Genomic DNA, 25,677 nt, shown 5'->3' with positions numbered 1-25,677 from the left:
CAATTTGCTCGTAAATTTGAATAATTCAATACATAATGTTTTTTTTTTCTTTGAAATTTTTATAATAGTTGAAAAAAGGTTAAACAAAATTAGTATAAAATGAGTTGAAAAACATTGTATTGTAATGTTCACGTCAACCTTTTAAATTAAAAAAACAAAATGATTTTATTTTTTTACAAAATTAAATTTTAAAATATATATAAAATTTTGCACGGTGTTTAAAGAAAGAAAAATAATAAAGGATTTTGTGAACAAGTGTTTTAGTGTTATGCAAATGTTTGGCAGTCTATGTATTTTCTGTTTCCAGATTGTGACTAGAATGACTTTTCTGATGTATTAGTTGTCTGTATTCGTTACTCCAAATTCGAATCAAGCGATCATATTTTTCATATAAAACTCAATCGTTTTTTTTTAAAGAAAGAAAATTGTTAGGATTGTTACGTGAAGAATGTCTAACGGTTCCACTCTTGATGACGTGTTACCTTATTTAACATCCACCTCAGTCAATGACAAACATGAGATGGGACGTTCTTCTGTGAATGTCAATCAAGAATTTGATCCAAACCGCTTTAAAAATAATCAAGTTCTTGACTCATCCATTTTTCCAGATGATCATAGTAGAAATAATAATGAAACCACTGATACGAATGCTGTTGCTTCAACAAGTCATGACAATAAAACATTACTTAATAGTAACGTGAATCGAATTATTTTTCCTGGAGCCACGTGTTATTTAAAACTTCTTGTATCAAATTTAGTCGCGGGTTCTGTCATTGGTTCTAAAGGTACCTTTTTAACTTGATGTTTTGTGATGGAAATACTAAAAGCTTAGTTAAAATAAGAATGCTTTAAAAAACTTTAATTATTGTTAGGTTCGACTGTCACCCATATTAGTAATGCAACCAATTGTTCAATCAAATTATCAAATGCTAACTCGTATTACCCCGGAACGAATGAGAGAGTTATAGTGATTACTGGCCGATTACAGGAACTTCAAAAAGCCTTTGCTATGATTCTTGTAATTGATACAAGTTGTTTTTTTTTTGGGAGTTTTAAATTAAAAAAAAAAGATAGCTTGCATTTTTCTTTTCTTTTAGGAACGTATTCAAGAATCCAACACAACTTCTAATTTGTCTTTTCCCTTAATGAAATCGTCTTTTTCTCAAGATGCGTCAACAGCCAATTCTCAAGACTCACGCCTTCTTGTTAAAATTGTCGTTCCTAATTCAGCAGTGTCCCAAATCATAGGTAGACAGGGTACCGCTGTCAAGGAATTGCAGGAAAAAACAAATACGAAAATTCAAATATCCAATCGGTAAGTTTTTTTCTTTTAATAAAAAAGTGATTTTTTGTTATTTAGTGATGATCGTCAATTGAAAGAACGCGTTGTTAAAATCACTGGTTTACTAGAAAATGTAACGGAAGCATCAACGCATATTATTGAATCCATTCAAACTGATCCACATATTAAAGATCATACGTAACCAAAAAACACTTTCTGTTATAAATCTTGTTATTTTTTTTGAATTCATTAGCAAAGTTGATTACTCTACAATACCTCATCATCCATCGCCTCAATTTGATTCTTTAGATTTCTGCTTGCCTGGAATGATAACACGGGGTGCTTATATCACTCCTCAATCTGGATTCAATATTTCTGGGAGTGTTGGCAATCGAGCGATGATGGGAAATTCTGCAGGCTCAATGGATACAACATCACATTTACCTCCGCATTTAAATCAACAAAAATCTCTTACGCCTTTATGTCATCCAAATTCGTCTTGTACGTTTTACAAAATTTCTGTTTTTCTTCAAACAGTTTCACTTTTAGTAGATATCAACGACCCTCTTTTATGGAATTCTCCTCTGTCTGGTCCTCTACTTGATTATAATATAGAAATTCCAGATAGTTGTATAGGTTTATTAATTGGAAAAAATGGTGTCACCTTGCAAAATATTCAAGAACAAGCCGGTGTCAAAATTCAAATATCTGGAAAAGGAGAACTGGTGCCTGGAACGGAAAACCGCAGACTTACTATTAGTGGTAATCCAGTCCGCATTCAATGTGCTGCTGTGCTTTTACAGCACAAATTGCAGGCTATTAAAAATGCACCACGTCCCCATGGTATGTTTTCGTTTAATCATATCAACTCTAAAAGTGATTATCGTGTGTCCCATTAATAGTTTCATCTTCTACTCAATCCAATAGGTATTCAATAGAACAACAAACCTCAAATAATTCTTCTGTACAAGAAGCAGGTTCGTTTTTTTTTTTTATAAACCTATTTAAATTAAATATCTTTTTGAACATACCATGTGTTTATTAAGAAATAAATCCAATTATGTTTTAAGAACGAAAGTATAGCTTTAAAAAAAAAATTTTTTTTTTCTTTTGTTTTGTAGCACATTCCACAAAATATAAAGCTTCCTAGTAATTCTTGATTCCACTAATTCGTGATCTAAATTTAAATTTTCCATACTACCCTACAAAAATCCTTGAGACAAAAACAAATGTTATTTGTAGAACACTTTGTCTATTGAAACGTTAAATATTTATTAAATGATCACAAATGTTTTTTACATGAAATTTTTTTTTAAATTAAAAACGAAAAAGAGAAAGCAGTATGAATAATTTAAAGATAAAAGTCTACCAAGATGTTTAAATAAAAGGATGCTAAAATTTTTTTTCCAGTGCATCAGTCTAACAGTTCGGAAGATAAACAGATACTGTTTCTGTTGCAAGTGTTGTATTTCAAGTCTCATACATTTAGTAGGAATTATCGTTCGTTATTGAATGGAGCAACAAATGACTAGTTACCGTGAATCGTCCTGTCAAATTATCCCAAGAAGTTTTCATTTAACAGAAAATGAAACTTATTTATTTGATTTACTTTTAAATTTTAAGAAGAACTCAGACGAACCTATAGCAAAGACAGAGTTACGCGTTGTAGGTGGTTGGGTTCGTGACAAGTTACTTGGTCGCCCGTGTGATGATATTGATATTGCTTTAAGTAATGTCACTGGAAAGGTTTTTCTAGAATATTTTAAAAAGTGAACATAAGTTGTTTGAAAAAAAAAAAAAAGATTAAACATCTTTTTTGCTTTCATCAGATGGCCTGGTTCCCAAAATTTTAATATAGGCAATTTCGGAGTCATTAGACAAAATCCTTTAAAATCAAAGCATTTAGAAACATCAACGGTTAAAAAACCTAACAAATGGTTCTGTACAACAATGATTACTTTTTTCAGATGACTTTTAATAATTTTTCACTCGATTTTGTTAATTTAAGATCTGAAAAATACACGGAAGACAGTCGTATACCTTCGGAAATGGATTTCGGGACACCTCAATCCGGTATATTTTGGGGTTTTGTGTTTAGTGCAATGAACAGAACAAAAATTTTTCTTTCCGTCTATTTTTAGACGCTTATCGACGAGATTTTACTATTAACAGTCTTTTTTATTTTTTGGATAAAGATTATGTGGAAGATTGGACTGGTTAGATTTTGTATCACCGTACAACATTTTCTATTTTATCATGTTTTAATATAGGCAGGGGCTTATCTGATCTTAATGAAAAAAGATTATCGACACCTTTAGCTCCCCTTCAAACCTTTCTAGATGATCCATTACGTTTACTTCGAGCGATCAGATTCGCTTCCACGTTAGGTTTTCAGTTTGATGCGGAATTACTTTACGCTTCTAAAAACTCTTCCGTTCGAGAAAAGCTAAGAAATAATGTAGGAATTGAATTGTAATATTTTTTAAAGGAGTTCTGGCTTAATGCAATGTCTTCATACAGATATCTTTAGAGAGAATAGGAACAGAATTAGATAAAATGTTAACATATGGAGACCCTGCTAAGTCTTTATCATTAATCTGTAACGATGTATCAATTGATGATATTCTTTTTGATTTCTCACCAACAAGTAAGTCATTTGCACGAATTCCGTTGATTTACTAACTCAATTTTCGTTTGATTAGACCTATCTTTTTTTGAATGCATTAGACATGGTTTAAAAATAGTAGAAAAAGTTTGTGCAAGTCTTACAGTTGTTGAAGAAGATTCTTGTACATTTGTCTTGGACTCATTCTCCAATAGTCTCAGTTTGAAAGTATCACGATACATTCGATGTTTTTTAGCATACGCTGCATTTTTTTATCCGTTATCATGTTAGCCATGCTAAAAAGATTCATTGATCCATTAATTATTTTTATTTTCCTGTTATATAGTAAAAGATTTTTCTCCTACTTATTCAAAAGGAAAAAAGCAAAACTCAAAAGTTTTCAGTATACTAATGCATCGTCTTAAAAAGAAAAAAAAAGATATTCACAGGTTGTTCACTCTTTATAAGCAATTTGAATTTTGTTTTGATAGAATCCTAAAGCTACACGCAGCTGTGAATTTTTGGACTAATATATTAAAGGCATGGACGGTAGACCCCTATTCGATGAAATCTCTTGATGCACCCTTACTGAATGTTTCTGAAGATTTTCTCAATTGTCCTCAAGTTCATATAGGTCTTTTGCTACGATGGGAGACTGAGAAATATTGGCAAGCATCCCTTTTTTTAACATTCATTATACATGAAATTTTTTGGAAAGAAAATTATCAAAGAGCTATGCAAGAAATTTATACAATGACTTTATCAATGGATTCTCTTTCCATTTTTTCACCTCCTAGACTTGATGGATTTGAGGTAAATCATTTAGTGCATGGAATGGCTTGACAAAGAAAATCAATGAAACTTTTATTTCATGACTTAGCTACAGAAGAAATTGAAAAGGAAACCACAATCAATGAATATTGCAAAACTTCTTCATTATGAGGTAAAATGGTTTCCTTTTAAATTAACTAAAGTTTTTTTGTGTTTGTTTAGACGCAATTGTTGTTAAAAAAGCCGACCATTACAACGGACGAGTTATTGGATACGTTAAATACCTATCATGACACGTTGTAGTGTACCCCGATGAGTTTGGCTGAACTGGAAAAAAAAATTGTTTTTTTTGTGTATGCACCCAACCCCGCTTCTGACAAGAATAATAAAAATTTTTTTTTTTTTTTAATAGGACCATCATGCGTCGTCGTCGTACAGACAAAACACGTTGACACTTTTTTTCTTATTCGTCAGTTCATAACGCGAAAACAATTACTCAAAATGAAAGCATACTTTAAAGTCACATAAGAACGCTCTACGTTTTAATAATGACTAGGATTCTTTTTTTTTCAACGAAAAAATAGGCTCTCTTTCAATTGAAAAACGTTTTTTCTCTTTGGCCGACAAATGAATGACTTTACAAAAGCTCTGATAAACAAGGTGCTCGTGAAAATAAAAAATAATGGATTGATGGAGAAAGAGCTCTTTGTACTATAAATTTTTTTGTAAAAAAAGCAAAAAAAAAATTGTTTTTTTATAAAAATCATTATTTGTATTTTTTTAAAAACAGTAAGAATTCTCTGAAAGAGAAACGTAACCATCATTTGGATTATTGTCCGATAAATTGGAATTCAATATATTTTTGTCTTCGAAACCTAAATCTTGGAATTGTTGCGGTTGAAAAGTCTGTAACAAGCTTGTACTTATACCATTGAAGCTTTGGAAAAGATAAATTGTGATGAGAAGACGTGTTACATTACGAACAATAAGGAGTTCAATATAAATCATGACTATGAAGAAACCTACATACGAAAAAAAAATATATATATAACGACTCCATGGAACGAAAACGGGTCTACAAATGATTCCAAAATAGTATTACATTGATTTAAAAGATATCGTGTCCAAAACAGATTCATCATAGAAAAAAGTATTAAAAACAAATCTGTACCAATAAGCCAAGGCTTTTCAAACGGGATATACCCTGACATTAAACGTGTTGCGAGCTCTAAGAATAAAGAGCAAGCATTATACATGCTGATCAACTTTAAAAGTAGAACTCGAAACAAAAAAAGTTTTGTTTTTAAATAAATCCATCTTGTTGTTAAAGCAAGTATTGTAATAAGCGAAATTCCTATTTGAAGTGAATAAATATAAACTAGTATTTTTTGTCCAGTAGGGGTAATATAAAAATCCCGTTTTTGATGAACGCTACTAGTTACCCAATGACACCACTGCCATGGTAAAAGACTAACATTTTTAACTCTGTCTTTTCTTTTCTTAAAGCATTCACAATTCATTTCACTTGAGCAAGCTTTTGAATTGCTTACAAAATGCGATGTTTCCATAAAACAAGACGGATGAGTTGATGCACCTACAAAGTCAATGTCATTTCGACGAAATGATCATTCATTTTATTTTAAACATACTTTATTAAAATAATTTCATCATCTGTTTTAGCATGCTTAACGAAGAAGGTACGCAAATAAATGAAGGCTTAAGTCTAAATATCCGAGCTGCAGAATTGTTTTTTTTCTTTCTCAAACTAAAGCGACAAAATTAAAAAAAATTAATAGAAAAACTTCTGTTTGCGTAAACTTGTTAATGTTTTTTATAAACTATTTCTTAAATCATTGGATGAACCAAACAACACCAGTATGAGAAGTACTTTGACTTGGATCGTTGTATAATGAAAGCGCATAGGGTGGAATCAATGACTTCTTTAATAAGATCGTTTGTTATGAGTCGAACCGAATTGTTTTGGTGACGTGTGGTTTATTTGTATTTTAAATGAAAAAGTGACGACTTTGAGTTTTTTATCGTGTAGAGTCTCTCTCTTTGAAACATGTTGTGTGTGTTATATCAATCTGTATGATCCTCCTTTGGTAAAGAAGTATGTAAACAAAATAAGGCGTGATGTAAACCTAGCGCTATCTGTAATGAAATTGTTTAAAATTATAAACAAAAGAAGCTTAAACAAAAATGACCTTTGTTAAAGAAAATGTTGATTTGATTTTAGGTAACATGACAGGAAGTATTTCATGGTAACAATTTTTGTCCTCCTTTTTCTTTTGTGATAATAATATAAAGATTTTTTTTAAGGATTCCAGTGATTTGGGATTTTTATTCGTTTGCGTAGGGAACGACCAAACGATTTTTTTTTTGTTCTTTAAGGAATGATTTCGAATTAGCAAACCATCTTCTTCTCCCCATAAAGCGTAGTCGTGTGTTGATGTGATGATAGCCTGATGTGTTCCATTCCAATCATACACAATGGTATCAATTGACTTGTTTTTGAAAAGTGGTGATTGAATTGGAGAAAAAGATTGTAACAAGTCGTTTCTAGCATGCATTCAAACGAAAAAAAAAATACAGGACAATAAAAAAAAAAGTTGCTATTTTACCGATCAATTGACAGATTATTAAATAAATTGGTTCCCCAAAACCATGCAGTAGCGTTTTCATCAATGGCACTTGAAGTAAACCTTCCTGCGAAAACATGATGAATTCTCTTCTGTGAGAAAAAACTGTTTTTGGATAAACAGCAAGGAGAAACTCGTATATTTTGGTTAGTTTCATACTGCCGTAAATTGTGTAAAAAAGGAGATGTTTCGATGATGTTGAAAATTGAAGAATGGTGAGAATCTTGTTGACCTAATTCTCCAAAGAAATTTGATCCCCATGACCAAACAGTGTTTTCTAAATCGATAGCTAATGTATGGGTGTTTCCACAAGTGACACTTAAAAATTGAACTTGATTTGTTTTGGGGTATACACAGTTGAAAGTGTTATTTATGATACAATACTTTGATTGTGTTTTATCTTGACGCCATATTTGATACTCATGCTCCATTGTTATTTCTTGAGAACAAGTTTTTTTTATACCATGCATTTCATTCTCTGAATAAATTTGTAATATACAAAGTTCCACAGGTAATGTGCAATAATTGGGAATAGTTGCGACAGTGTCGAGATTCGAGCGATCGGAACAGAAAGGATAACCTACTTGACCGTAGGTATTGGAGCCCCAACACCACAAACTATTGGTTTTTGTAATGACAGCAGTATGAGAGTAGCCACATGAAATGCTTATAACTGGAACTAGAAAATGGGTGACTTGGGTCGGTATCTCACGATCATGACAATCTCCTAGGCCTAATTGCCCCATTGAATTACAGCCCCACATAAATAATGTTCCTTCGAATGTAATGGCTGAAGAATAGTTATATCCACACGTAATGGATTGGATACAAGGTTGAAAAGATAATAAGGGGGTTGGCTCTGCCAACACTACGTCAGGTAAATGTTCATGAATGTTTGTACAACCTTTTTCTTGACCTTTTAAAGTCAAAGGATTCACAAAAGGTAACACAGTTTCTGTGAGAGTGGTGTTGTTGAATGTTTTTTTTTTTTCTTTAAGGAAGGCTGTTGAATACACTTCTTCACATGTGTCATAAGGATTACAAAACCAATTCCAATGATCTAAACGTTCATAAGACTCTTTAGACGCAGTTTCTTTTGGTGAACAACCTAATTCACCAAAAAAATTGCAACCCCAAGACCATAAACGCCCATCATGCGTTAAAGCCAAACAATGGTGACCACCACTTGACACACTAAGAATGACACTTTTTTTTAACTGAATGACAGGAGTCGGTTGTAATGTCCACCAAATATCCTCATTCTTTTGATACTTTTCTCGTTTTGAACAAAAAGAAACATCTTGAGTCTGCGTGGGATATCCTAACCCAAGGCAACCACTCATATTACTACCGAAAGATAACACTGGGGATACAAATGTTGTCATCTTGCCTGTAAGACAAAAATCAGTGGCATAATATGGGGTTGTCGCATGATAGGTATATAAGGAACATAACCAAGGTATTGTCTTGTTTGAAATGAAGCATTCATGTTGCGATCGTAATAAGGACAGTAATGAGGTATTTGATTGAATAGACGCTACACGAGGAAAAGTATAACTTAAGGAACATTCATGCGTCAGGGCTCGGCTCATTCGAAAGATTGTTTCGTACATTAAAGCTTCTGTGTTTGCTTCTTTTAAACGTAAATAATGCGCTAATATCCAACAAGGGTATAATAAAACGCTCCATCCATTGTAAAAAACACAACTAGGATTTCCACACGTCGTTATAAAACAATGTATCGCTTTAAAAAAAAAATCCATAAGAGATTTTTCCTCACTTTCTTTAGATAAATACGCTAAACCAGCAAGACCTTGCAATAGAAGTATGTATCCTTTTATATAAGGATTTGTTAGTAGTTCTTCTTGACGTTGTAAAAATAGACAGATACGTTGGATACTGAATCCACTTGGTAATACGTTTGTGGCGTTGCAAGGCAGAACATTCACTTGCGAAAATAATAAATGGAACAAAACGACAAGAACACTTTCAACCATGTTTTCATAAAGATAAAAAGAATTCATTTGGTTCTCGATCATTTGAAGTGTAGAAAGAAACAATTGCGATGGTTTCACGTTGTTTTGTGTTATCAAATAATGAAAAAGATCATCGTCCAATGGGACAACGACAGTCGAAAAGTCCGCTCTATGTCCCAACACAGCATAAAGAGTGTCAATGCAAAAACATGAATTGGTTCGTTGAAAGCACAAAAAAGTTAGTAAATGTAAAAGGATTGTTTGTGGGCGTAAAGTAAAAGTTATTTTAAAATACGAAGGGGACGACATGATGGCACTGAAATTCAGTAGAGCACTTTCACTTAAAGCAATGTTGGTCGTCGTACATGGCATTTCCTCATCGGATCCTTTCACTAAAAAGTGGATTAATTTATCGCCACCATATGTTTCCCATCCTTTTATTGGATAGAAGAGTTGGTTTGTGAAAGACTTGCAACTTTTTTCCCACGGCAACCTATAGAGAACAGAAAGAGTTTCCTTATTAAGATGAAGTTGTTCAAATAACATGTTTAAAAGACATTCTGGATTTTCTTTTGCCTAAATGAAAAAGTAAAAAAATCTTTTTTTTTAATCCATGCCCTACATCTTACTTTCTTGTATACATTTAAAATGATCAATGAATCAAGAGGGCCATGTATCATATATTTCACCTAAAACAACAAAAGTTAAGAACGCAATGGATGACTTTAAGAGTGTCGTTTACATTTAATAAAGAACACCATAAGGCTATATGTAAAAGCTGTTCTACTGTTCTAATATTTTCATCATCCAATAGCGTATGTGACCTAAAATAAAAAAAACACTTTCAATATTAAAACATTCAAGTTAAAACTCGAGAAAAAGCAAAACGTAAATGGCTTGTTTTGTGTGTTTTTATAATTTAACTTTCACAGTAGTACCCAATGATTGATCATGAGTTTATAGACAAGTAAAAGATACAAAAACGTTAAGATTTTTTTTTTTGTTGCTGAGTCCCACCTGGTTTTTAAACCAAAAAATAAAAAAAAGAAAATTTGTAAAAGATGATTTTCTTCTGCAGTATTGCTCGTAAGGCATGAAAAAGTTCTGCGAAGACCTCAAGCTATTTTTACAAAAGTTTTAAATCAACACGCCATTTACGTGGAATAATATTGAAATACGAGCCGCGCAGATGATGCAACAAGATCACATGCAATAACTTGAAGAACAGAATGCGACATTGCACCCATAGTTTGAGAGGAGATCCATAGTTCCCAAAGAGTTTTTTTTACAGAACGTTGACAATAATGAATGATATCATGTAGAGCAGTGGAAGAAGCAATGCAGTGAATTTCCAGCAAATGAAAAACTTGTTGTAAAGTATATTTTTTTTTTCTTCTTGTACTTTTGTGAATATACGTTTCTGCACGTTCATAAAAAGGTATTTGCCCTAGAATAAGAACAAAGTCATTTGTATTCCACGGAAAACGGAAAAAAAATTGATTTTTTTTGTTTTTACGATTTTTTTTTAAAGGAACTAAAAGTGAATGAAAATTTTGACTTTTTTCAGACGATTGTGTTGAAATCCATACAGAACAAGGATACCCTAACAGCTTTGTTTTCCAAGGTGTGTTCAAGTAAACAAAATCCGTTTGCGACTCTTCAATCGGATCAAAAGGTAAAACATAATGTGGATCGCATTGAAAGTACTGGGAGCATAATTTTAAAAGAAAATGTCGATCATAATCGGTTAGAATGTGCAATAGTTTGTGCCCGTCTTCTTTCAGAAATCCTAGTGCATACAAAGGACAATGAAAAAGTTTATTATACCATTGGACGGCATTATCACACGATTTCGGTTGAGTGAAAGAGAGTATGCTTGATTTAGAAATAGATACAAGAGGGTTTTGTTCGATGTAGTTTAATGGTTTCATTTCTTCTTCATTTTCGTTTTTTAACATTTTGTTTTCCGTAAAAAGTAGTTTTTCTAAAGAAATTTTTTTACCATACAGAATGATAAGCATTAAATACATATAATGTTCAAAATTTGAGATGCTAGTTTCTGTTGTATCATCATTCAAGAAAATAAGAGCATTAGTTAAAGCTTCCAGACTTAATGCTATAATTATTTTAGCGTTGGCGGGACACGAATGGGTATTGATTGGTAGATAGCAAGGAGAATACATTGTTAGTAATAAGTCTGGATTTTTTAAACCCGAAATAATCCGTTTCATAGTGGTTTTCATATTTGGTAAAATAAGTTTTTTGGCTACCATACAGTTCAAATGATGAATTAACTGCTTTGAGAATTTTAAAGACAATTGGGGAGGAATTTCTTCGTGAGCTTTTTTATCTATTCTTAATGCTGAAGCCACAAATTGATAATGACAATCTGCGAAACACACGAGTAAAGGAGCATAAGGGTATTCTTTGTCAAAGAAAATAGCATTTGTTAAAACGATTTCTCTTTTCACAGTTTTCCATAAGGGAACATCTTTAACGGATTTGAACCAAATCCCTTGAAATTCAAAACCATGATCTGTCCAATGAAACGCATTTGAAGAAGAATCCATTAAAGCGCTTCTTGCTTTCAAATGATTAGCCAGTTGCTTCCCGTGGGGACGAAAAGTAACGATATTATGAGGACCGGTTTGTTCAGGGACTTTAGTTTCATTAAATTCAAAAAACGTCTTGCGCAAACTTCGGGACTGTTTTTCGTAAAAGAATGCCGCGTAACGTGGTGTTTTTAAACAATCCATGCATTGAAACAGTTGTTTCATCTTTTTACTAGGATTTTTTTGATTTAAATGATAAACGTAATATTCAGAAAGGTAATCACCTAATAAATTTCGCGTTTCCGAGTGCGTCAACGTAAGGAATACAGCGGTCGAAATGTAGAGAAAATGTTGCTGGATCCATATAATTTTTTTGTAATAATTGACTAGCTTTGAAATTAAACGATCAATACGACGACGCTGGTTAAAAGAGAAGGGATTGTTAACGCTACAAATGCACTTTGGATGACAATATTGAGTCTTTGATTCGGTAGAAGAGACACTATAAGAACAAGTATTTAATGGATAGATTTTTCTTAATTTTTTTTGGATTGAGCACTCTAATGTAATAATTTTCTTTCTACAGCTTGCCCACTCCTATATATATCAAAGACATTTTTTCAATGAAAAGATTTTTAGGATAGTTTCAAAAAATACCTGATTCCATAAACGATGTGGTAATTTCAATATACGCTGTAGATAATTTAAAGCAGCATCGACGTCGCGCCGTGTATAGCATGAAAAATTAGGATGATACGATGCTGACACATCGTTCCATTGCTTCTCAACAGAATTTTGAACCGATTTTGAATGTACTGCTACGTTAAAGGTTTCATTATAAAATAACGAATCATTAACATGTCGATACACGCGACTTGTAGTCTGGATCGAATCATCGCTCGATCGTTGATTTTTTTCAAAAGTATTAAGGTTCTTTGCATTAAAAATATGTAAAATACTCTGTTTGTAAAAAAACGCGAATTCTAAGTTCGTTGAAGTCATTGCGATTTATTTTTGCCATACTGCGCCGTGTATGTGCATCACTCGACACAATACGACAAACAATTACGCTACGTTTTACTTTTGTATATAACAATTAGTATGACAAGAAAAAAGAGAATACAATAGAATGGTTCTTTTGAAGAAGAACATATCATTCCACAATGTATTCATAATTTTTTTTTTTTTAAAATAAAAAAAAAATTTAAATATTTTTTGAAAAAAATAAAGAAAATAAACTAATTTTAACATAAATGTCAAATGGACGGGTTTTCAAAATATTAAAAAAGCCACCAAAAACATTTTAAAAATATATTAACTTACATGTGTAAAAAAAATGCTACTTGAATATTATTTGTTAAAAATGGAATGAAAAAAGAATGTATAATTTGGTTTATTTAAAAAATTAAGAGGGAACAAAACGTACCAGGCGCGAAACTTGATACGTCATTATTTCAAGTATGTCCCGTAACCCAAAAAACAGACCAACGAGTACAGGAGATGAAACAATTGGAAGGAACAAGGTTTTCTTTTGAATTCATCAAATTATTGGTGTTTGTTGACGAAAGACAAAAGGAATCAGTGATTGTCTGAATCATGTCAACAGTCAAATCAACTCTTAAATTAGAAACCGGTTCCTTCAGTGAATATAAAATTTATCCTGGAAGAGGAATACGACATATAAGCCGAGATGGAAAATCTTATTTTTTTATTAATTCGAAATGTAAATCACTTTATCATCAACGCGTGAAACCTGCTCGATTGACATGGACTCAGGTAAGAAGCCAACGATCAAAACATCATTTAGTCTTTTTCTCATGTGACTACATTAGTCGTGGCGTCGTGCTAATAAAAAGCTTTCTTCTTCACAAACGACTACAAGGCGACGCACTCGTCGTACTCATAAAATTCAAAAAGCTATTGTTGGCTTATCTTTGGATGATTTAGCTAAAAAGCGTAGCACCGCCAAAAAAATGACATCTGTAAGTTAATGGTACAATTGTTTAATTTGACATAACGTTTTCAACCTAACAGACAGTGAAACCGGTTGTTTCAAAAGAGGATAAAGCTCGAACTATCAAAGCAGAAAAAAGTAATGTAAAGAAAACAGGTTTTTCCGCAACAAAGGTATGAGTAGCCTATTTTCCTAAGGCTCCCTTCATCTAGAATACTTTTTAGGGTCATATGGATAAGTTATCCTTTGCTAAAAATGCACCCCGCTTAGGAAAACAAGTCGCTTCATCAAGACGCTAAGTAACATTTACATGAATTGTTCTTTAATTCATAACAAGTCTTTACCAACGTGAACATTTTTCGTTGAACGTACAGTACTGCTAACGAAACATGAAAACATTGATTCCTTCGTAATAAAATACACATTTTATTGTTACGAATAAAAAAAAAAAACATTACATTAGTTCAAAACGAACTGTTTAATTGGTTGAAGAAATGGAAAGTTTCAAATTGTATTTGAATTGAATGATTTCTATAACTGCACTAAATGAGATACGTCAATGTTGATGTCATAAATTAATTGTTACACTTTAGTTAGTGCATTTTCAACATGATTCAATGAGAAGCAAAGAAAGTTTGTGTTTCCATGTTTGAAAAGCCATTTTCAGAATTCCCGATTCAAGAAAATGTCGCTGCTATTGTTTTTTCATGGTGGTCCCCATTTCAAGTGTGTTACTAGGCAAAATTCACTACCGAATAAGGTACCATTTTTACCACCCTCAGGTAACACTAGAAAGGGTAAGAGATGGTACTGAAAAGCAATGAGTGAAATGATTTCTTGAAAAATGAAGCGCTAGGATAATAAAAATGTGTCATATTTTTTAGCACAGTTTAAAAAAAAAAATACAATGCCTGAAAAGTGGGTAGAATAATGTGAAAGCATTGTAAAAGTGAAGTGTGCTGGGAATAAAATAGAAAAAATTGATAAAGGTGTGATCATTTCTGGTGTTGTCAATAGGCTTGAAAGGTGGCCATTTGATGAAAGGTTTGATGGAAGAAAAAGAAAGATTTTATAAAAAGAAAATGGTTGCGTTTTTTCTTTATAAACAATAAAAATCAGGAGAATGAAGAGGATCATTCTTTTCGTTCAAGGCAGTCAATGTTCGGCATATTTGACATAAAGGGAAACGGCTTTGAGCTGGGCGAAGAGTTTTCTTTCAAAAAAACCGTGAATGCAGCATTGTCAAAATGCTTGTGTGATAGTGACAAATTTTACTAAGGATATTAGAAAAGATAAAAGTAGCCGCAATAACAATTTCTAAAAAAAATGTCCATTTTTTTATGCTACACAACATTGATTCATTTTGTGATGCTTTGACTTTTGTTACTCCATTATTTTCAGTTTGTAAGAAGAAACAATACTAAGGAAATGTGTGAGACTTTGTGAAAAAGATAAAGATGAATAAGTGTTTTTTTTTTTTTTTTGCTTCTTGAATAGTTTGTGTTAAAATCTTTTTTGAAAAAGGTTTAAAGAGACTCGAGAAGGAAAGTGAATGTTATGTAAAAACAAAATTTTGTTTTAAGGCAAGAAAAAGCTGTTCCTGATAAAAAGAAAAAAAGATTTCAGGGTGAAATTGGACGCATTTAACAAACCTAAAGAAATAAGCATGTTGGCATGTACTTGACATGTTATTAAGAATGTTGTAAAAAGTATTTTAAAGGATTTTCCAGAAAGCGCAACACATGCACGTAGAAGAGTTTTATAATGAAGCGTTAATTTGTTTAGAAAAATATCCCTGTGATGAAAAAAAAGCAGTAGAATGTTTGGAAAAAGTACTCTCGGAAAAGGAGAACCATCGAGGAGCTCTTTCACATCTAGGTGAATTACTATGTAATGCTTCTGATGGTGAAGTAAGAGACCCAAAACGGGGTATTGAATATTTAAAATTATTCTTGACGGTGGAGCCCAATCAAGTACCCGAATGCTATTTTCACTTAGCCCAAGCCTTAGCAATGGAACCTAAAAATGGTTTAGACGCGGTTCATTATTATCGTTTAGGGATTAACAAATTAGCGGAACAATTACCGCTTCAAACAGGTTCGATAAGGTTCACGTTTTTGAAATATCTCAAAATATTCAACTTGTTTTTAGAACAACGCGTTAAAGAATATTCCAAGGAAAAAATAGGTATGGCATATTGTTCTATAGCTGAATTGTATACAACAGATCTGAGGTACGACATGATTTTTTTTTTTTGTAAAATATTTTCCTTTAATCTGAATGGTACAACTTGGGTCTTCTTCAGTTGTGAAGAAAATGCTGAAACATATATTCTAGAATCGTACAAGAAGGTAAGTTGCGTGAGTGATGGGTTTTTTCTTGCTAAAAAAAAAAAAATATTTTTGATACCATTAGGCAATCGAAATTTCTCCTACATTGCTAGACGCTTTTAGCGGATTAGTAAAATATTACTCTATAAAAGGTAACGTTAAAAATGCCCGTTTTTTTAAAAAGCATCTCTCGAATGGGACATATGTGTCCCAAAGGTTTACAAGCGGAAGCATTCCAAGTGGCTGAGAACGGAATGCGGGTTTTTCGAAAATCAGCGGAAATAATGAAAACATGTGAATGTTAGCAAGGTTAAAAATGTTACGAGTGAATCTAACACCTTTTCTGTTTAGTAGATAACGGGATGATGGACAACTATGTGAGTGTACCTGATTTTAACTCCCAACTTGATTTCGCAACAAGTTTGATCAATTTAAATCAACTGGATTGGAGTGAATTTGTTCTTGATACAATTTTAGAACAAGACGAACATAATGTATAGTATGATTTTTTGAAAAAAAGTTTTGTTAGAATTCTTTTCATAGGTTGAAGTTTGGCTTGTGTACGCTGCTTATTATATTGTTAAGAAAGATGCTGACAGTGCAAGGGAATGTGTTCAAAAAGGTTCACAGGTACATTGTAATTTGTATGAAGGGTTTGCATAGTTATATTTTTAAAAAAATAGATTTTGCAAAAGGCCATTGAACAGTGTGTTTATTCCAATAATATTGGAGGTCAACATTACATTCAACTTTGTGAAGACAAACTAAAGCGTATGAAAGAAGAAATCTGTCAAATTTCTGTTTAGCTAACAAACAATGGTTTTCGTATCATTTGAAAGAAAAGTTGACGAGTGGCTTGGATGAATTGCACTACGTCCAAGCCATCGCTTCGTGCAGGAATTGAATTTATAAAATTTGGTTGGGGTTTGGCTTGAAGAGAATTTGCGTGCCGTGGCATGCCAATAGAAAATGAAAAAAGAGGGGTGTTATGTATTGTTTTTTTTTTTAAAGTGTTGTGTTCAAAAAGAATTGGAAAGGTGCACGTAACTAGCAGTTGACAAAGCACAACCTAAAATAAATGTATATGATCATGACTCGATGCTTCTTAGGAATGATCACGTCAATCGAAAATACGATTAAACAAATATTTTTTAATCTAAAACATAAAATATTTTGGTAAGCCTGAGATAAAATTGTTGTCGTTGTAATGAAATGTTCTTAAAGGTGAAAGGGTCACAGTACATGAGAACATACAATACCTTTTAAAAGCGAAAAGTAACGTGGTAACTTTTAAACTGTGACTCATGCATCAAGTTGTGAAAATTGAATTCAATTTAAAAAGCAGAGGTTCCCTTATGGCTTCGAATGAGAATACAATTGATTGGGCGAAGGCTGCAGCGACATGGGTTTCACAAAAACATGATGGTACGCAAAAAAAATCGGTGCCTGAAAATGTTCGACCACAACAACCAGTAGTTCCTTTTCATACAATAGTAGGAAAATGTTAATAAATGTTCTTATGTTGCTCAAAACAAAAAAATGTGTGTGTAGCCTGAAAGAATTCCTGTAGGTTCTTATGGTACATCAGGAGTGTATCCAATGCCATACAATGCATTTATGAATACAAGAGCACCAGGAACAAATCTTATTTTACCTCTAGGGGGTCATCCTCATTCTTCAGTAGGAACAACTCCTCCTACGAATCTTTTTGTTAATGGAACGAATATGAATGTTCTTTCAAATGGACCACCCGCTTTTCCTTTTCCAGGATTGATAAAGACTATGCAGCCACGACTTGGAGAGTCGTTTTTTTTTAATGGCACGACTCCTTCGCGCTCACATTATGGGACAATGGTACCGGGAAGTGACAAAAGTGGTGCATTTCCAACAGAGACCTCATTTTCGACGACTAGTAGTACTGTTCCTGCTTCATCACCATGGATAAAGGAAGGTCCGAAACCAACTGGTTTTCCAGATGCGTCTACCAATACAACAATTCATGGTGACCTTCAGGGAGACATGGTAAACGGTTGCAACATTCTGAAGAACAGTTGAATTGTTTTTATTTCGTAGGAAAATCAAAAGGCTGAATGTAAAACGCTAAACGCACAAGGTAAGAAATTTTATTTCCTAAGGAAAAATAAATATTGTGAAAAAAACAAAAAAAACATTTACTACGTTAAAAAGCAATCATTTTATTTTTAAATTATTCAGGCACATTTCCGATGAAGACCATACAACAAGAGAGTGGTAAAATGTTAAATGTGTGTTAACATAAAAGATTGGGTTTATGTGACAGTAGACATTTTACAACAAGGTCTTGTGTCTTCTACTTTTCAAACGTCACGCCATCCTGACACGGAAGCTTACGTACCTACAATTAGTGCGGGTCCAGTATCAGCAACGTCTCTAATAGGAAAGCCACGTACTGTTTCTCTAGCTTCACCCAATCCACTTCTTCCAATGGTGCGACATCCTAGTATGCCAGGAGTCCCTTCGCAAATTTTACATCCATCTGTTCAGCAGTCATTAATGCTTGGAGGTGCTCCATCGAATCCTCCCCTTCATTTACAATGTTGGTTATGTTAAACAAGAATGTTTTCTTCTATACTACGGCGTGTGAACAGTTTCCATGACATTTCGTCGAAGTTATGGTCCTCCCGTTCCTGACCCAACTTTAGAACCAGATGAAGAAATTCTTGATGAACGTGAGGCATATGATAATGGGGGTTTGCCTTTTTTCACGAATGAAGGTACAAGAACCTACTTTGTGTATGTTAATAGGAAAACAAGAAGAAATATGTTGTGAACAGAATTGAAAAAAGGTTTATTTCGTTCCCCTCCAGATGGTGTGACACTTCCTTTAAGTAAAGCGTAATATTTTGAAAAAAGAAACATTTACGAAATTGTTCGATGGTTCAGGTGAGCCTGTCAATAAAGAAGAAATCAATTGTCATAGTAAAGATGCGGAAAATACCAAGGTGGTTTCTGTACGTGAGTATCCTGGGCCTTATGTTAAAGTTGTATCGTACAGTCGAGAGGGTCAAGTAGACACAGTTTTGTTTTTTGAAAACGTAAAAAAAAAAAAAATTTTAGATTTTGGGAAGTATACTTTTAAATAAACATAGTTGTCTTGTATTTGGTTCTAATCCGAAACAGGCACATATTATTGATAGTCATGTAAGTCTTATGAATCGGACTGAATGTTTTTTTCGAATGTGACATTTTGGCAGACTTCTGTTTACTCCCAACATTGCGCTATGGCAGTATGTTACAAAGGGAAAACGTCAACAAAATCTGTGTATCAACCTTGCGCGTTATATATTTTTTCACTGGGAGGAAGCACGAAGCTTTTAAAACCGGAGCAAGTTCCTTTTTTCTGTCAAAAAGAAAATGAAGAAACAGCGCTAAAACAAGGAAGCACGGAAGAAAACCCTTCGACAAATACCGTTAGTGAATGTGTGATTTCTTCAAGTGAAGAGGGAATGAAAAATGAAGTACCGCAAGTTTCTGGTGAAGGGGGCACAAAAGAAGAAGAGCAAGGGGTGGGTTGAAATTGGAGTAACAAAAATATCAAACGAATTCAACACTGATGTATCACTTTTTTTGTGTATGATTGCATAATTAAAATGGTAGTCTGTTTTACCATTACCAAAAGTGGCAAAACCGGGTGAGTCGAACGAAGCGATTGAAATGTTAACAGATGCAGGGCGACGACGTGAAATTCCACTCAACTCCCAGGTAAGCAAAGACGTTTAAAGCGACTTGATCAATAGACTTGGGTGTCCAGTTATTTGTACAATTAAGCGGATCACGTCGCTATTATCTTATTGACGCGACATATTTTAATGTGGTTTCCGTAAGAGATGAAGACGCACCAGGTCCCAAATTTCGCTTCAATGGCGTCAAAAACGATAATGAACCAGAAGACCTGGTAGAAGTAGAAAACGTCAAAGCAAATTGTAACGAACAGCATCGTCCGCATGAGTCGAAATCGAAACGGGAAAGTCGATCTTCGAGCGATCACGCCTCGATGCGCCGAAGGTACGCTATGGTGTCAATTGGCTTGGTTTCAAGCCTTTTCTTCGTTTCACAGCCGCCGCCACTCTTCCCGATCCAATGAAAGAAAGTATCGTTCGACGCGTGACAAGCATGTGGAAAAATATCATGACAAAAAAGAACAACGTACTAGTCGAGGTCATAGTGTTGACAAATATTCTCGACATGGCCGTTACTCGAGTCATTCACGACATGCCAGGAGAAGTGTCAGTCCTAGTCCCAGATCTTCACGTTATCGTGACAGTCATAAATCAAAACGGCAACTTTCAAGATCTCCAAGAGATTACAATAAAACATATGATAGACGTAGACGATAGTCTAAGAGATATTTTTTTAATAAATTTCGTACTATCAAATTGTCCATGCTGGATTCAAAGTGTTTGTAACAGTCTTGTTCAGTGTTTTTTAAAAGGATTTGTAATGACCTTAAGGTCTATTTAACGTAAAAAGTGTGTTACCAAAAGGAAATCATACACTTTTCTTACCTTCAATTTTTTCCCATTGTTCTGTGTTGTTTCTTTTTATAGAAAAAAGTTACAGCGTTTCGATGCATTGTATCTCGGTGTTGTAAAAAAACAGCGTCAGTAGATACGTCGTTGAGAATCTTTTATGCAGTAAAATGCCTTTACATAAAGTGCAGTTATAAGAAAAAGTAGCATTATTTTTATATCAGGCAAAACGTTACTATCAACTTGGAACCAAAATACAAACGACAAGGAGCATTTCCTTCGCTGCTTGACTAGTCCTTTTCTCTTCTTGTTCCTCAGCTTTCCTATGATTTTTTTTAAATGCTCAATACCATATAATAAAAAAGCGGTTTTTTGTTATAACATTTCAATGAAAAAAAAAAATATTTTTTCTACGGTAAGCTTTTGCCCAATTACGCTTTGGTTTTTCAAAAAATAACGTCGCCACACTGAAGGATTTTAAAAACGTGAAAGCACATAAAACCATCATGAAGCCTTCAGTGTTGCTCCGGATGCTTGGAGCAACATGCTGTCTAGGAGTGGCTGTCACGATGAACCGAATCGGATGCAACTATGCAATGTTCTCCTACGACTATGAAACAGGTGAACAGTAGGTGTATTGTTTTGGCGACTTCACGTCGCGTTTTTAAAATGGCGGTTCTTGTTCATTAAAATAGTCATTCTCATGGGGTTTGTGGATCGTTTTGGAAACAACCTGAAAGTATAGGTTTCCTTAAAAAAAAAAACGACATTGTTTTTTTCTTACTCGAAACGGGAAGGCATGTTTGGGACAGCCGCCGGAATTAAATGCTTTTTTTTTTTAAGGATCATGTCTTGTTTTCAAATTGAATAAGAAATGCGAAAAAACAACAAGAATGAGACCTCAAGGAATTTTATGTTGTCTTTGTCAAAAAGAATATTTCAAGGCTTCTTTACCGCATCATCAAAAATTTTGTGCTCGGTTGCATCATGCGGCGACAGAAATATGTGCGGCATGTGACACATTAGTAGGTTCAATTTGAAGCGCGTGTTGAATAAAGTTGGTTTCTTTTGTGAAATGCTGATTCGCATGTCAAGATTGTAACATTGGATAAAGAAGCTCATTTAGCAACGCGTTGTGTGCATGCAGCTGTAAGAAAATGTTGTTTGAAAAAGTGATCACACTGTCGTATTATTCTTAAAAAGAAGGGTAACGAAAAGCGTGGAAACGCCGTCAATAAAACACCTTCACAAAAATTAACAGTCCATTCGACAGTAGGTGTAGGATTGTTTCCTTGTGCGTTACGTGAACACTGTGCAGGATAAAGATTTTGTACCTATTAAAGAAGGTGGTGCATCTCAAAGCCAAAAAAACACGCATGAAAGCAAGAAAAACTCAACGCGTCAGTATGTTTTAGGGAGACCGTCAGTAGCGATTCATTTTGATAAAAAAATTCTTCACACAAATGTCACATCCACTGATAATCCCTTTCTGTATGACTATGATACGACTATAAACTAGAAACACTTTGTTTTTGACGTGTACTGAATGTATTCATTTTTTTTGATGAGAAAAAAGTGTGAATGATGTTTCTATTATTGGATTAAAAAAAAAAAAGTAGAAACGCTTGCTTTTCTTAAATGTATAAAGAAAGTGAAGAACGGTCATCACGGCACAAAAGGTTTTGTAATCATTTTATGAAAGTGAAAAGAGTCGATTTTTTCTTTTTCTATAGCACTTTGGTACTGTTTTGAAAATTGAAAGAGTTGGAATGAAAACTGTGAAAACAGTCGTGAAATGAGGTGACGATAAAAACAAGTTCATTTCTAACCATTGATCCTAAAGCGGGATCTATTCCTACACAAATTAACGAATGACACATGAAACACTTGAACCTGTTAATGTCTCTAAAATCACCATCCACTATGGAATGTGTCCTTTTGGTTTAGATATAGGGGGAACATTAACCAAAGTAGCGTATTATGTTGAGGAAACGAACGAACCAGTTGATCAGTCTTCTTCTAAAACAGGGTCTGCCAGTCGTGACACGCAGAATGATTTAAAAACATCTGGCATTGTCAAAAAAGCAATGGAAACCAAGTGTTATTTGAAATTTGAATATTTTGATACCAATGCTATAGAAAAACTTGGACTATGGTTGAAAGGTAATTTTGAAAAATCTATTACTATAACGGACACCAAAAAAGCACTAGGCTTTTTTTTTTTTTTTTTTAATAAAAATGTTAATTTGTTGCACTAGACAAAAAATTGGTGACACAGGGTCATCGTGTTGCGGTGACCGGTGGAGGTGCCTACAAATATGAAGGAATTTTGCAAGAAATGTTGAACGTCATTTTTGTTAAACAAGAAGAAATGGAGTGTCTTATAGCAGGTTTAACATTCTTGATTGAACAGCGAAATGAAGTGTTTTATTATGATATTAACCAAAAATGTCGAGTTCCTTATTATTTGGTAAAAAAAAAATGAAAGTTTGACTACCGTGCCTCCCGCCCCCCCAGTCAATTTTTTTTTTAATTGTTTTTTAATAGAAAAATGAACCCATGTATCCTATACTTTTAATCAATATTGGTTCCGGTGTGTCCATTGTTAAGGTGTGTTAATGAAAAGGTGCACTCCGAAAACAATTGTTCATTTTTAGGTAGATAATGGTACCACGTTTCGACGCATCACAGGAACCTGTATAGGTGGTGGAACTGTTTTAGGATTAGCTCGGTTGCTTTTAGGCAATTATACTTTTGAACAAGTCGTGGAATTATCTCGACATGGCAATAATACCTTAGATCTTGTAGTAGGAGACTTACGTGGAGATGCAGCAGGAAGCCTCCATTTACCTAGTGATACATTAGCAAGCAGGTCACCTAATGATAAACAACATACTTTCTTGAAACTGTGTTTTTTATTTCTGTGAAAAGTGTTGTATGAAAAAAATGTGCAATACATTTCAAACTAGTACTGTGTCTTATGTTTTCGATAGCTTTGGAAGGCTTTATGTGAATGACCAAAGTGTTTCTGAAATTCACAGGTAAGCTGCACACATTGGGTTTTAAAAAAATAAAATTTCCCTTTTCTTAGATCCAATCATGCGGATATAGCTAGAAGCTTGATAACAATGGTGGCTTATAATATTGGATACTTAGCATGCCTTGTAGGTCGGATTCATGGTGTGACCAGGTCAACCTTACTAGCTAGTTTAGGGTCTTTTTCTAAGACTCTCTTGTTCACCCTTTGTTGTTTTCATCATTCAAGTGGCTGTAGATTCGTTTTTGCTGGTAAATTTATTCATAATCATGATGTTACCATGATGGAAATTCGGCGAGCTGTGAATTTTTATGCCACCTATTATCACCAAAATGTCACTTTCATTAACGAACAAGAGTGTAAAATACCACAACGGACCTGTGCAGTGCAACCTTCAAAAAGCATTTGTCAAAAATGCCCAAAACAAATTTGGGATGAGTCAAAACGAAAAGTTTTGAAAGATCAAAATACCTATTGTTCACAAAGTAAGGTACCATTTTTTTTTTGTCCATCCAACAAAAAAAAAAACCACTCTATCTTATTCCTTATGCTGCATTTATTTTTTAAAGTTAAAAAGCACTAATGTGGTTTTTAACTTGTTTCATTGCATTCTCACAATTTCTTTATAAAGCCTATTCCTATGACTTTCGAACTTCTGCGCGTATCTGCCTGTAGGTCAGTTTTCAAATGAAGAAAGTGTACCTTGTAGCTCAAAATCCCTTCTTCTTTCCTCTCCAACTGCAAGAGTTTCACACGACATTAGTCACACTCGAGAGGCTTCTGATGAATCCAAAGTACGTTCTTAATTGACTTTTCAAAAACAAGTCACTGCCATATTTTAGGCGCTTTTCTTGACCCATGACGGGTATCTTGGTTCTTTAGGTGCTTTTTTATTGTTGCATAAAAAAAAGGTGTAGTCAGCGTTTACATTTTTTTTTGTCAATAACGTGTGGTGGGACCAGCACAAAAACACACTGCTGCCTTGTACTGTAATGCATTAAAAAAAAAAAAGCAAGTGTTGCGAAATCCATCACCCACTTTTTATCCCTTTGCTTTGTTATGACGCAAGACTCAAGAGTGACCCCATGTCAACCTAGGGTCACAAGACTTGTTGTCAAGTCAAGACGCGGCTGAGCTAAGGTTCGCGCTTGACACATTGAACAAAGCGCTACTGTAGCACTGGGGATTCATCGTTTTCCAATTCATCACAAAACATATTGTCCTCGTTCAGAAAATTGGGATCCAAATCGGCAAATAAAGAGGCGTTGTTCCAAAGAGTTGAGGGTTTGGGGTCTGTGATAGAGTGAATCACACTGATCGCATGTGGACAGTGTGATACGAGTGAACGTACTGTTCGAGTCTTTTTCACTAAGACGCGTTTTCAACGAATTGTGTAATGTCAGGGCATGTCGCTCAAAGATTTCTCGACCAGTTAGTTTGTTCCCTTTAATTTTTTGTGACCAAATACCTTTTTTAATCATTCTTTCATGAAATTCTTTCTTCCATAACAAAAATTGGTCTTCTGTTATACGACAAGATGCATTACACATAATTTTCGATTCAAGAGTGTCAGACGGTAAACAAGAAGGTTCCTTATTGTCTTTTCGTTGTGCGTCGAGACTTTCAGAATTCTGTTCAACAGATCCCAACGCTTCTTTTGGAATGGTACAGTTAGAGTGAGAAAGTGTGTCTTGAAAAGGAGAACAGAGAAAATCCTAAACAACATATAACAAAGCATGACCACAAGTCAAAATGTAGTCAACACGATCATAGAATCCTATTCAAAAGCCACTACTTGGATAGTTTGTGCCACGGTGAATATCATAGGGGAATTTAAATTTTCGCACATGGTTTTCTCAACAACCCGATATAATTCTTCTTCTTCTTCGTCACTCATTCCTTCCACTAAAAACATGACATTTAACTTGTTCGTTTACATTGAAATACAAAATAATGAGCCTTTTTAAAGAGTACGCGGCCAGTCGTTTTTTTTTTTGTTATGGAGAAACGTCACATACAT

General features: G+C 33.8%; 7 protein-coding genes and 2 long non-coding RNA genes across 36 annotated transcripts; 6 read left to right on the top strand and 3 right to left on the bottom strand.

Annotated features, from left to right (window-relative positions):
- Positions 1 to 122: 122 nt before the first annotated feature.
- Positions 123 to 2,645, top strand: LOC128883448 (RNA-binding protein Nova-1-like). 3 transcript variants are annotated; one of them, XM_054135812.1, is made up of 8 exons: positions 123 to 785; positions 873 to 1,018; positions 1,098 to 1,315; positions 1,361 to 1,480; positions 1,536 to 1,783; positions 1,835 to 2,125; positions 2,185 to 2,259; positions 2,404 to 2,645. In XM_054135812.1, the coding sequence occupies exons 1-8, from the start codon at positions 449 to 451 to the stop codon at positions 2,430 to 2,432; spliced, it is 1,464 nt and encodes a 487-aa protein (XP_053991787.1). In that variant the 5' UTR covers positions 123 to 448; the 3' UTR covers positions 2,433 to 2,645. The 3 variants fall into 3 exon arrangements, with proteins under 3 accessions (XP_053991787.1, XP_053991784.1, XP_053991785.1); XM_054135810.1 differs by having other exon boundaries at positions 126 to 785; positions 1,832 to 2,125; XM_054135809.1 differs by having other exon boundaries at positions 1,536 to 2,125.
- Positions 1,000 to 4,247, bottom strand: LOC128883449 (uncharacterized). 15 transcript variants are annotated; one of them, XR_008458962.1, is made up of 8 exons: positions 4,052 to 4,247; positions 2,976 to 3,990; positions 2,819 to 2,921; positions 2,314 to 2,495; positions 2,037 to 2,244; positions 1,758 to 1,990; positions 1,559 to 1,693; positions 1,000 to 1,498 (listed from the first exon to the last, which is right to left on the bottom strand). It is a non-coding gene; the product is annotated as an uncharacterized LOC128883449 (long non-coding RNA). The 15 variants fall into 15 exon arrangements; XR_008458967.1 differs by having other exon boundaries at positions 1,000 to 1,693; positions 1,758 to 1,878; positions 1,947 to 1,990; XR_008458969.1 differs by having other exon boundaries at positions 1,000 to 1,693; positions 2,766 to 2,829; positions 2,892 to 2,921.
- Positions 2,769 to 5,186, top strand: LOC128883447 (uncharacterized). 2 transcript variants are annotated; one of them, XR_008458957.1, is made up of 11 exons: positions 2,769 to 3,051; positions 3,112 to 3,199; positions 3,250 to 3,355; positions 3,424 to 3,498; positions 3,553 to 3,740; positions 3,803 to 3,929; positions 3,985 to 4,173; positions 4,234 to 4,700; positions 4,768 to 4,830; positions 4,881 to 5,011; positions 5,071 to 5,186. XR_008458957.1 is itself a non-coding variant. In XM_054135808.1 (10 exons), the coding sequence occupies exons 1-10, from the start codon at positions 2,795 to 2,797 to the stop codon at positions 4,959 to 4,961; spliced, it is 1,641 nt and encodes a 546-aa protein (XP_053991783.1). In that variant the 5' UTR covers positions 2,769 to 2,794; the 3' UTR covers positions 4,962 to 5,081. The 2 variants fall into 2 exon arrangements, 1 of the variants encoding a protein (XP_053991783.1); XM_054135808.1 differs by having other exon boundaries at positions 4,881 to 5,081.
- An 877-nt stretch (positions 5,187 to 6,063) lies between these two features.
- LOC128883446 (uncharacterized) lies at positions 6,064 to 13,065 on the bottom strand. 2 transcript variants are annotated; one of them, XM_054135807.1, is made up of 10 exons: positions 12,486 to 13,065; positions 10,435 to 12,425; positions 10,294 to 10,380; positions 10,019 to 10,100; positions 9,906 to 9,965; positions 7,283 to 9,852; positions 6,866 to 7,220; positions 6,308 to 6,812; positions 6,209 to 6,252; positions 6,064 to 6,157 (listed from the first exon to the last, which is right to left on the bottom strand). In XM_054135807.1, exons 1-8 carry the CDS (start codon positions 12,828 to 12,830, stop codon positions 6,741 to 6,743), a joined length of 5,562 nt encoding a protein of 1,853 aa, XP_053991782.1. In that variant the 5' UTR covers positions 12,831 to 13,065; the 3' UTR covers positions 6,064 to 6,157; positions 6,209 to 6,252; positions 6,308 to 6,740. The 2 variants fall into 2 exon arrangements, with proteins under 2 accessions (XP_053991782.1, XP_053991781.1); XM_054135806.1 differs by having other exon boundaries at positions 6,113 to 6,252.
- Positions 13,066 to 13,321: 256 nt separating this feature from the next.
- On the top strand, positions 13,322 to 14,200 carry LOC128883150 (60S ribosomal protein L24-like). Its single transcript, XM_054135204.1, has 4 exons — positions 13,322 to 13,604; positions 13,661 to 13,810; positions 13,863 to 13,955; positions 14,007 to 14,200. Exons 1-4 carry the CDS (start codon positions 13,425 to 13,427, stop codon positions 14,079 to 14,081), a joined length of 498 nt encoding a protein of 165 aa, XP_053991179.1. The 5' UTR covers positions 13,322 to 13,424; the 3' UTR covers positions 14,082 to 14,200.
- Positions 14,201 to 15,439: 1,239 nt separating this feature from the next.
- Positions 15,440 to 17,180, top strand: LOC128883146 (uncharacterized). 6 transcript variants are annotated; one of them, XM_054135200.1, is made up of 8 exons: positions 15,440 to 15,879; positions 15,934 to 16,015; positions 16,088 to 16,133; positions 16,198 to 16,264; positions 16,329 to 16,412; positions 16,464 to 16,606; positions 16,656 to 16,742; positions 16,796 to 17,180. In XM_054135200.1, the coding sequence occupies exons 1-8, from the start codon at positions 15,525 to 15,527 to the stop codon at positions 16,916 to 16,918; spliced, it is 987 nt and encodes a 328-aa protein (XP_053991175.1). In that variant the 5' UTR covers positions 15,440 to 15,524; the 3' UTR covers positions 16,919 to 17,180. The 6 variants fall into 6 exon arrangements, with proteins under 6 accessions (XP_053991175.1, XP_053991173.1, XP_053991174.1 ...); XM_054135198.1 differs by having other exon boundaries at positions 15,934 to 16,133; XM_054135199.1 differs by having other exon boundaries at positions 15,440 to 16,015.
- A 33-nt stretch (positions 17,181 to 17,213) lies between these two features.
- LOC128883144 (uncharacterized) lies at positions 17,214 to 22,783 on the top strand. Of its 5 annotated transcripts, none has more exons than XM_054135187.1 (15): positions 17,214 to 17,288; positions 17,337 to 17,395; positions 17,455 to 17,605; positions 17,664 to 18,134; positions 18,186 to 18,225; positions 18,327 to 18,362; positions 18,412 to 18,687; positions 18,740 to 18,865; positions 18,926 to 18,979; positions 19,035 to 19,159; positions 19,209 to 19,292; positions 19,346 to 19,657; positions 19,749 to 19,853; positions 19,903 to 20,156; positions 20,209 to 20,620. In XM_054135187.1, exons 3-15 carry the CDS (start codon positions 17,468 to 17,470, stop codon positions 20,486 to 20,488), a joined length of 2,301 nt encoding a protein of 766 aa, XP_053991162.1. In that variant the 5' UTR covers positions 17,214 to 17,288; positions 17,337 to 17,395; positions 17,455 to 17,467; the 3' UTR covers positions 20,489 to 20,620. The 5 variants fall into 5 exon arrangements, 4 of the variants coding, with proteins under 4 accessions (XP_053991162.1, XP_053991163.1, XP_053991161.1 ...); XR_008458755.1 differs by lacking the exons at positions 17,214 to 17,288; positions 17,337 to 17,395 and adding exons at positions 20,699 to 20,785; positions 20,845 to 22,783 and having other exon boundaries at positions 17,417 to 17,605; positions 20,209 to 20,613; XM_054135188.1 differs by lacking the exons at positions 17,214 to 17,288; positions 17,337 to 17,395 and having other exon boundaries at positions 17,417 to 17,605; positions 18,412 to 18,578; positions 18,636 to 18,687.
- On the bottom strand, positions 18,020 to 18,675 carry LOC128883152 (uncharacterized). The gene is made up of 3 exons (XR_008458758.1): positions 18,542 to 18,675; positions 18,291 to 18,486; positions 18,020 to 18,242 (listed from the first exon to the last, which is right to left on the bottom strand). It is a non-coding gene; the product is annotated as an uncharacterized LOC128883152 (long non-coding RNA).
- Positions 22,784 to 23,192: 409 nt separating the features above from the next.
- On the top strand, positions 23,193 to 24,640 carry LOC128883149 (uncharacterized). The gene is made up of 6 exons (XM_054135203.1): positions 23,193 to 23,230; positions 23,324 to 23,661; positions 23,712 to 23,810; positions 23,895 to 24,142; positions 24,333 to 24,451; positions 24,500 to 24,640. Exons 2-6 carry the CDS (start codon positions 23,558 to 23,560, stop codon positions 24,572 to 24,574), a joined length of 645 nt encoding a protein of 214 aa, XP_053991178.1. The 5' UTR covers positions 23,193 to 23,230; positions 23,324 to 23,557; the 3' UTR covers positions 24,575 to 24,640.
- The last annotated feature ends 1,037 nt before the right edge of the window (positions 24,641 to 25,677 follow it).

The sequence above is a fragment of the Hylaeus volcanicus genome, unplaced genomic scaffold, assembly GCF_026283585.1.
Source record: "Hylaeus volcanicus isolate JK05 unplaced genomic scaffold, UHH_iyHylVolc1.0_haploid 12221, whole genome shotgun sequence".
NCBI lineage: Eukaryota > Metazoa > Arthropoda > Insecta > Hymenoptera > Colletidae > Hylaeus > Hylaeus volcanicus.
The sequence above is the reverse complement of the archived record's forward strand: the minus strand, read 5'-3'. Positions and strand labels throughout refer to the sequence as shown.

Bases quoted from the DNA above. Each gene is read 5' to 3' on its own strand.
- LOC128883149 (XM_054135203.1), top strand. From the start codon at position 23,558: ATGAAAAAAATGTGCAATACATTTCAAACTAGTACTGTGTCTTATGTT. The intron at 23,811-23,894 runs GTCAACCTTACT...AAGTGGCTGTAG, and splicing joins CGGATTCATGGTGTGACCAG to ATTCGTTTTTGCTGGTAAAT. The intron at 24,143-24,332 runs GTAAGGTACCAT...ATCTGCCTGTAG, and splicing joins AAATACCTATTGTTCACAAA to GTCAGTTTTCAAATGAAGAA.
- LOC128883448 (XM_054135809.1), top strand. From the start codon at position 449: ATGTCTAACGGTTCCACTCTTGATGACGTGTTACCTTATTTAACATCC. The intron at 1,019-1,097 runs GTAATTGATACA...CTTTTCTTTTAG, and splicing joins AAGCCTTTGCTATGATTCTT to GAACGTATTCAAGAATCCAA. The intron at 1,481-1,535 runs GTAACCAAAAAA...TGAATTCATTAG, and splicing joins CCACATATTAAAGATCATAC to CAAAGTTGATTACTCTACAA.
- LOC128883144 (XM_054135185.1), top strand. From the start codon at position 17,417: ATGCATCAAGTTGTGAAAATTGAATTCAATTTAAAAAGCAGAGGTTCC. The intron at 19,658-19,748 runs GTGGGTTGAAAT...TTAAAATGGTAG, and splicing joins CAAAAGAAGAAGAGCAAGGG to TCTGTTTTACCATTACCAAA. The intron at 19,854-19,902 runs GTAAGCAAAGAC...TTGGGTGTCCAG, and splicing joins AAATTCCACTCAACTCCCAG to TTATTTGTACAATTAAGCGG.
- LOC128883447 (XM_054135808.1), top strand. From the start codon at position 2,795: ATGGAGCAACAAATGACTAGTTACCGTGAATCGTCCTGTCAAATTATC. The intron at 3,052-3,111 runs GTGAACATAAGT...TGCTTTCATCAG, and splicing joins TTTCTAGAATATTTTAAAAA to ATGGCCTGGTTCCCAAAATT. The intron at 3,741-3,802 runs GTAGGAATTGAA...GTCTTCATACAG, and splicing joins GAGAAAAGCTAAGAAATAAT to ATATCTTTAGAGAGAATAGG.
- LOC128883446 (XM_054135807.1), bottom strand. From the start codon at position 12,830: ATGACTTCAACGAACTTAGAATTCGCGTTTTTTTACAAACAGAGTATT. The intron at 9,966-10,018 runs GTAAACGACACT...TTGTTGTTTTAG, and splicing joins TATGGTGTTCTTTATTAAAT to GTGAAATATATGATACATGG. The intron at 9,853-9,905 runs GTAAGATGTAGG...TTTTTCATTTAG, and splicing joins TTTTAAATGTATACAAGAAA to GCAAAAGAAAATCCAGAATG.
- LOC128883146 (XM_054135195.1), top strand. From the start codon at position 15,525: ATGCACGTAGAAGAGTTTTATAATGAAGCGTTAATTTGTTTAGAAAAA. The intron at 16,134-16,197 runs GTAAGTTGCGTG...TGATACCATTAG, and splicing joins TTCTAGAATCGTACAAGAAG to GCAATCGAAATTTCTCCTAC. The intron at 16,265-16,328 runs GTAACGTTAAAA...TGTGTCCCAAAG, and splicing joins AAAATATTACTCTATAAAAG to GTTTACAAGCGGAAGCATTC.
- LOC128883150 (XM_054135204.1), top strand. From the start codon at position 13,425: ATGTCAACAGTCAAATCAACTCTTAAATTAGAAACCGGTTCCTTCAGT. The intron at 13,811-13,862 runs GTAAGTTAATGG...TCAACCTAACAG, and splicing joins CCGCCAAAAAAATGACATCT to ACAGTGAAACCGGTTGTTTC. The intron at 13,956-14,006 runs GTATGAGTAGCC...AATACTTTTTAG, and splicing joins CAGGTTTTTCCGCAACAAAG to GGTCATATGGATAAGTTATC.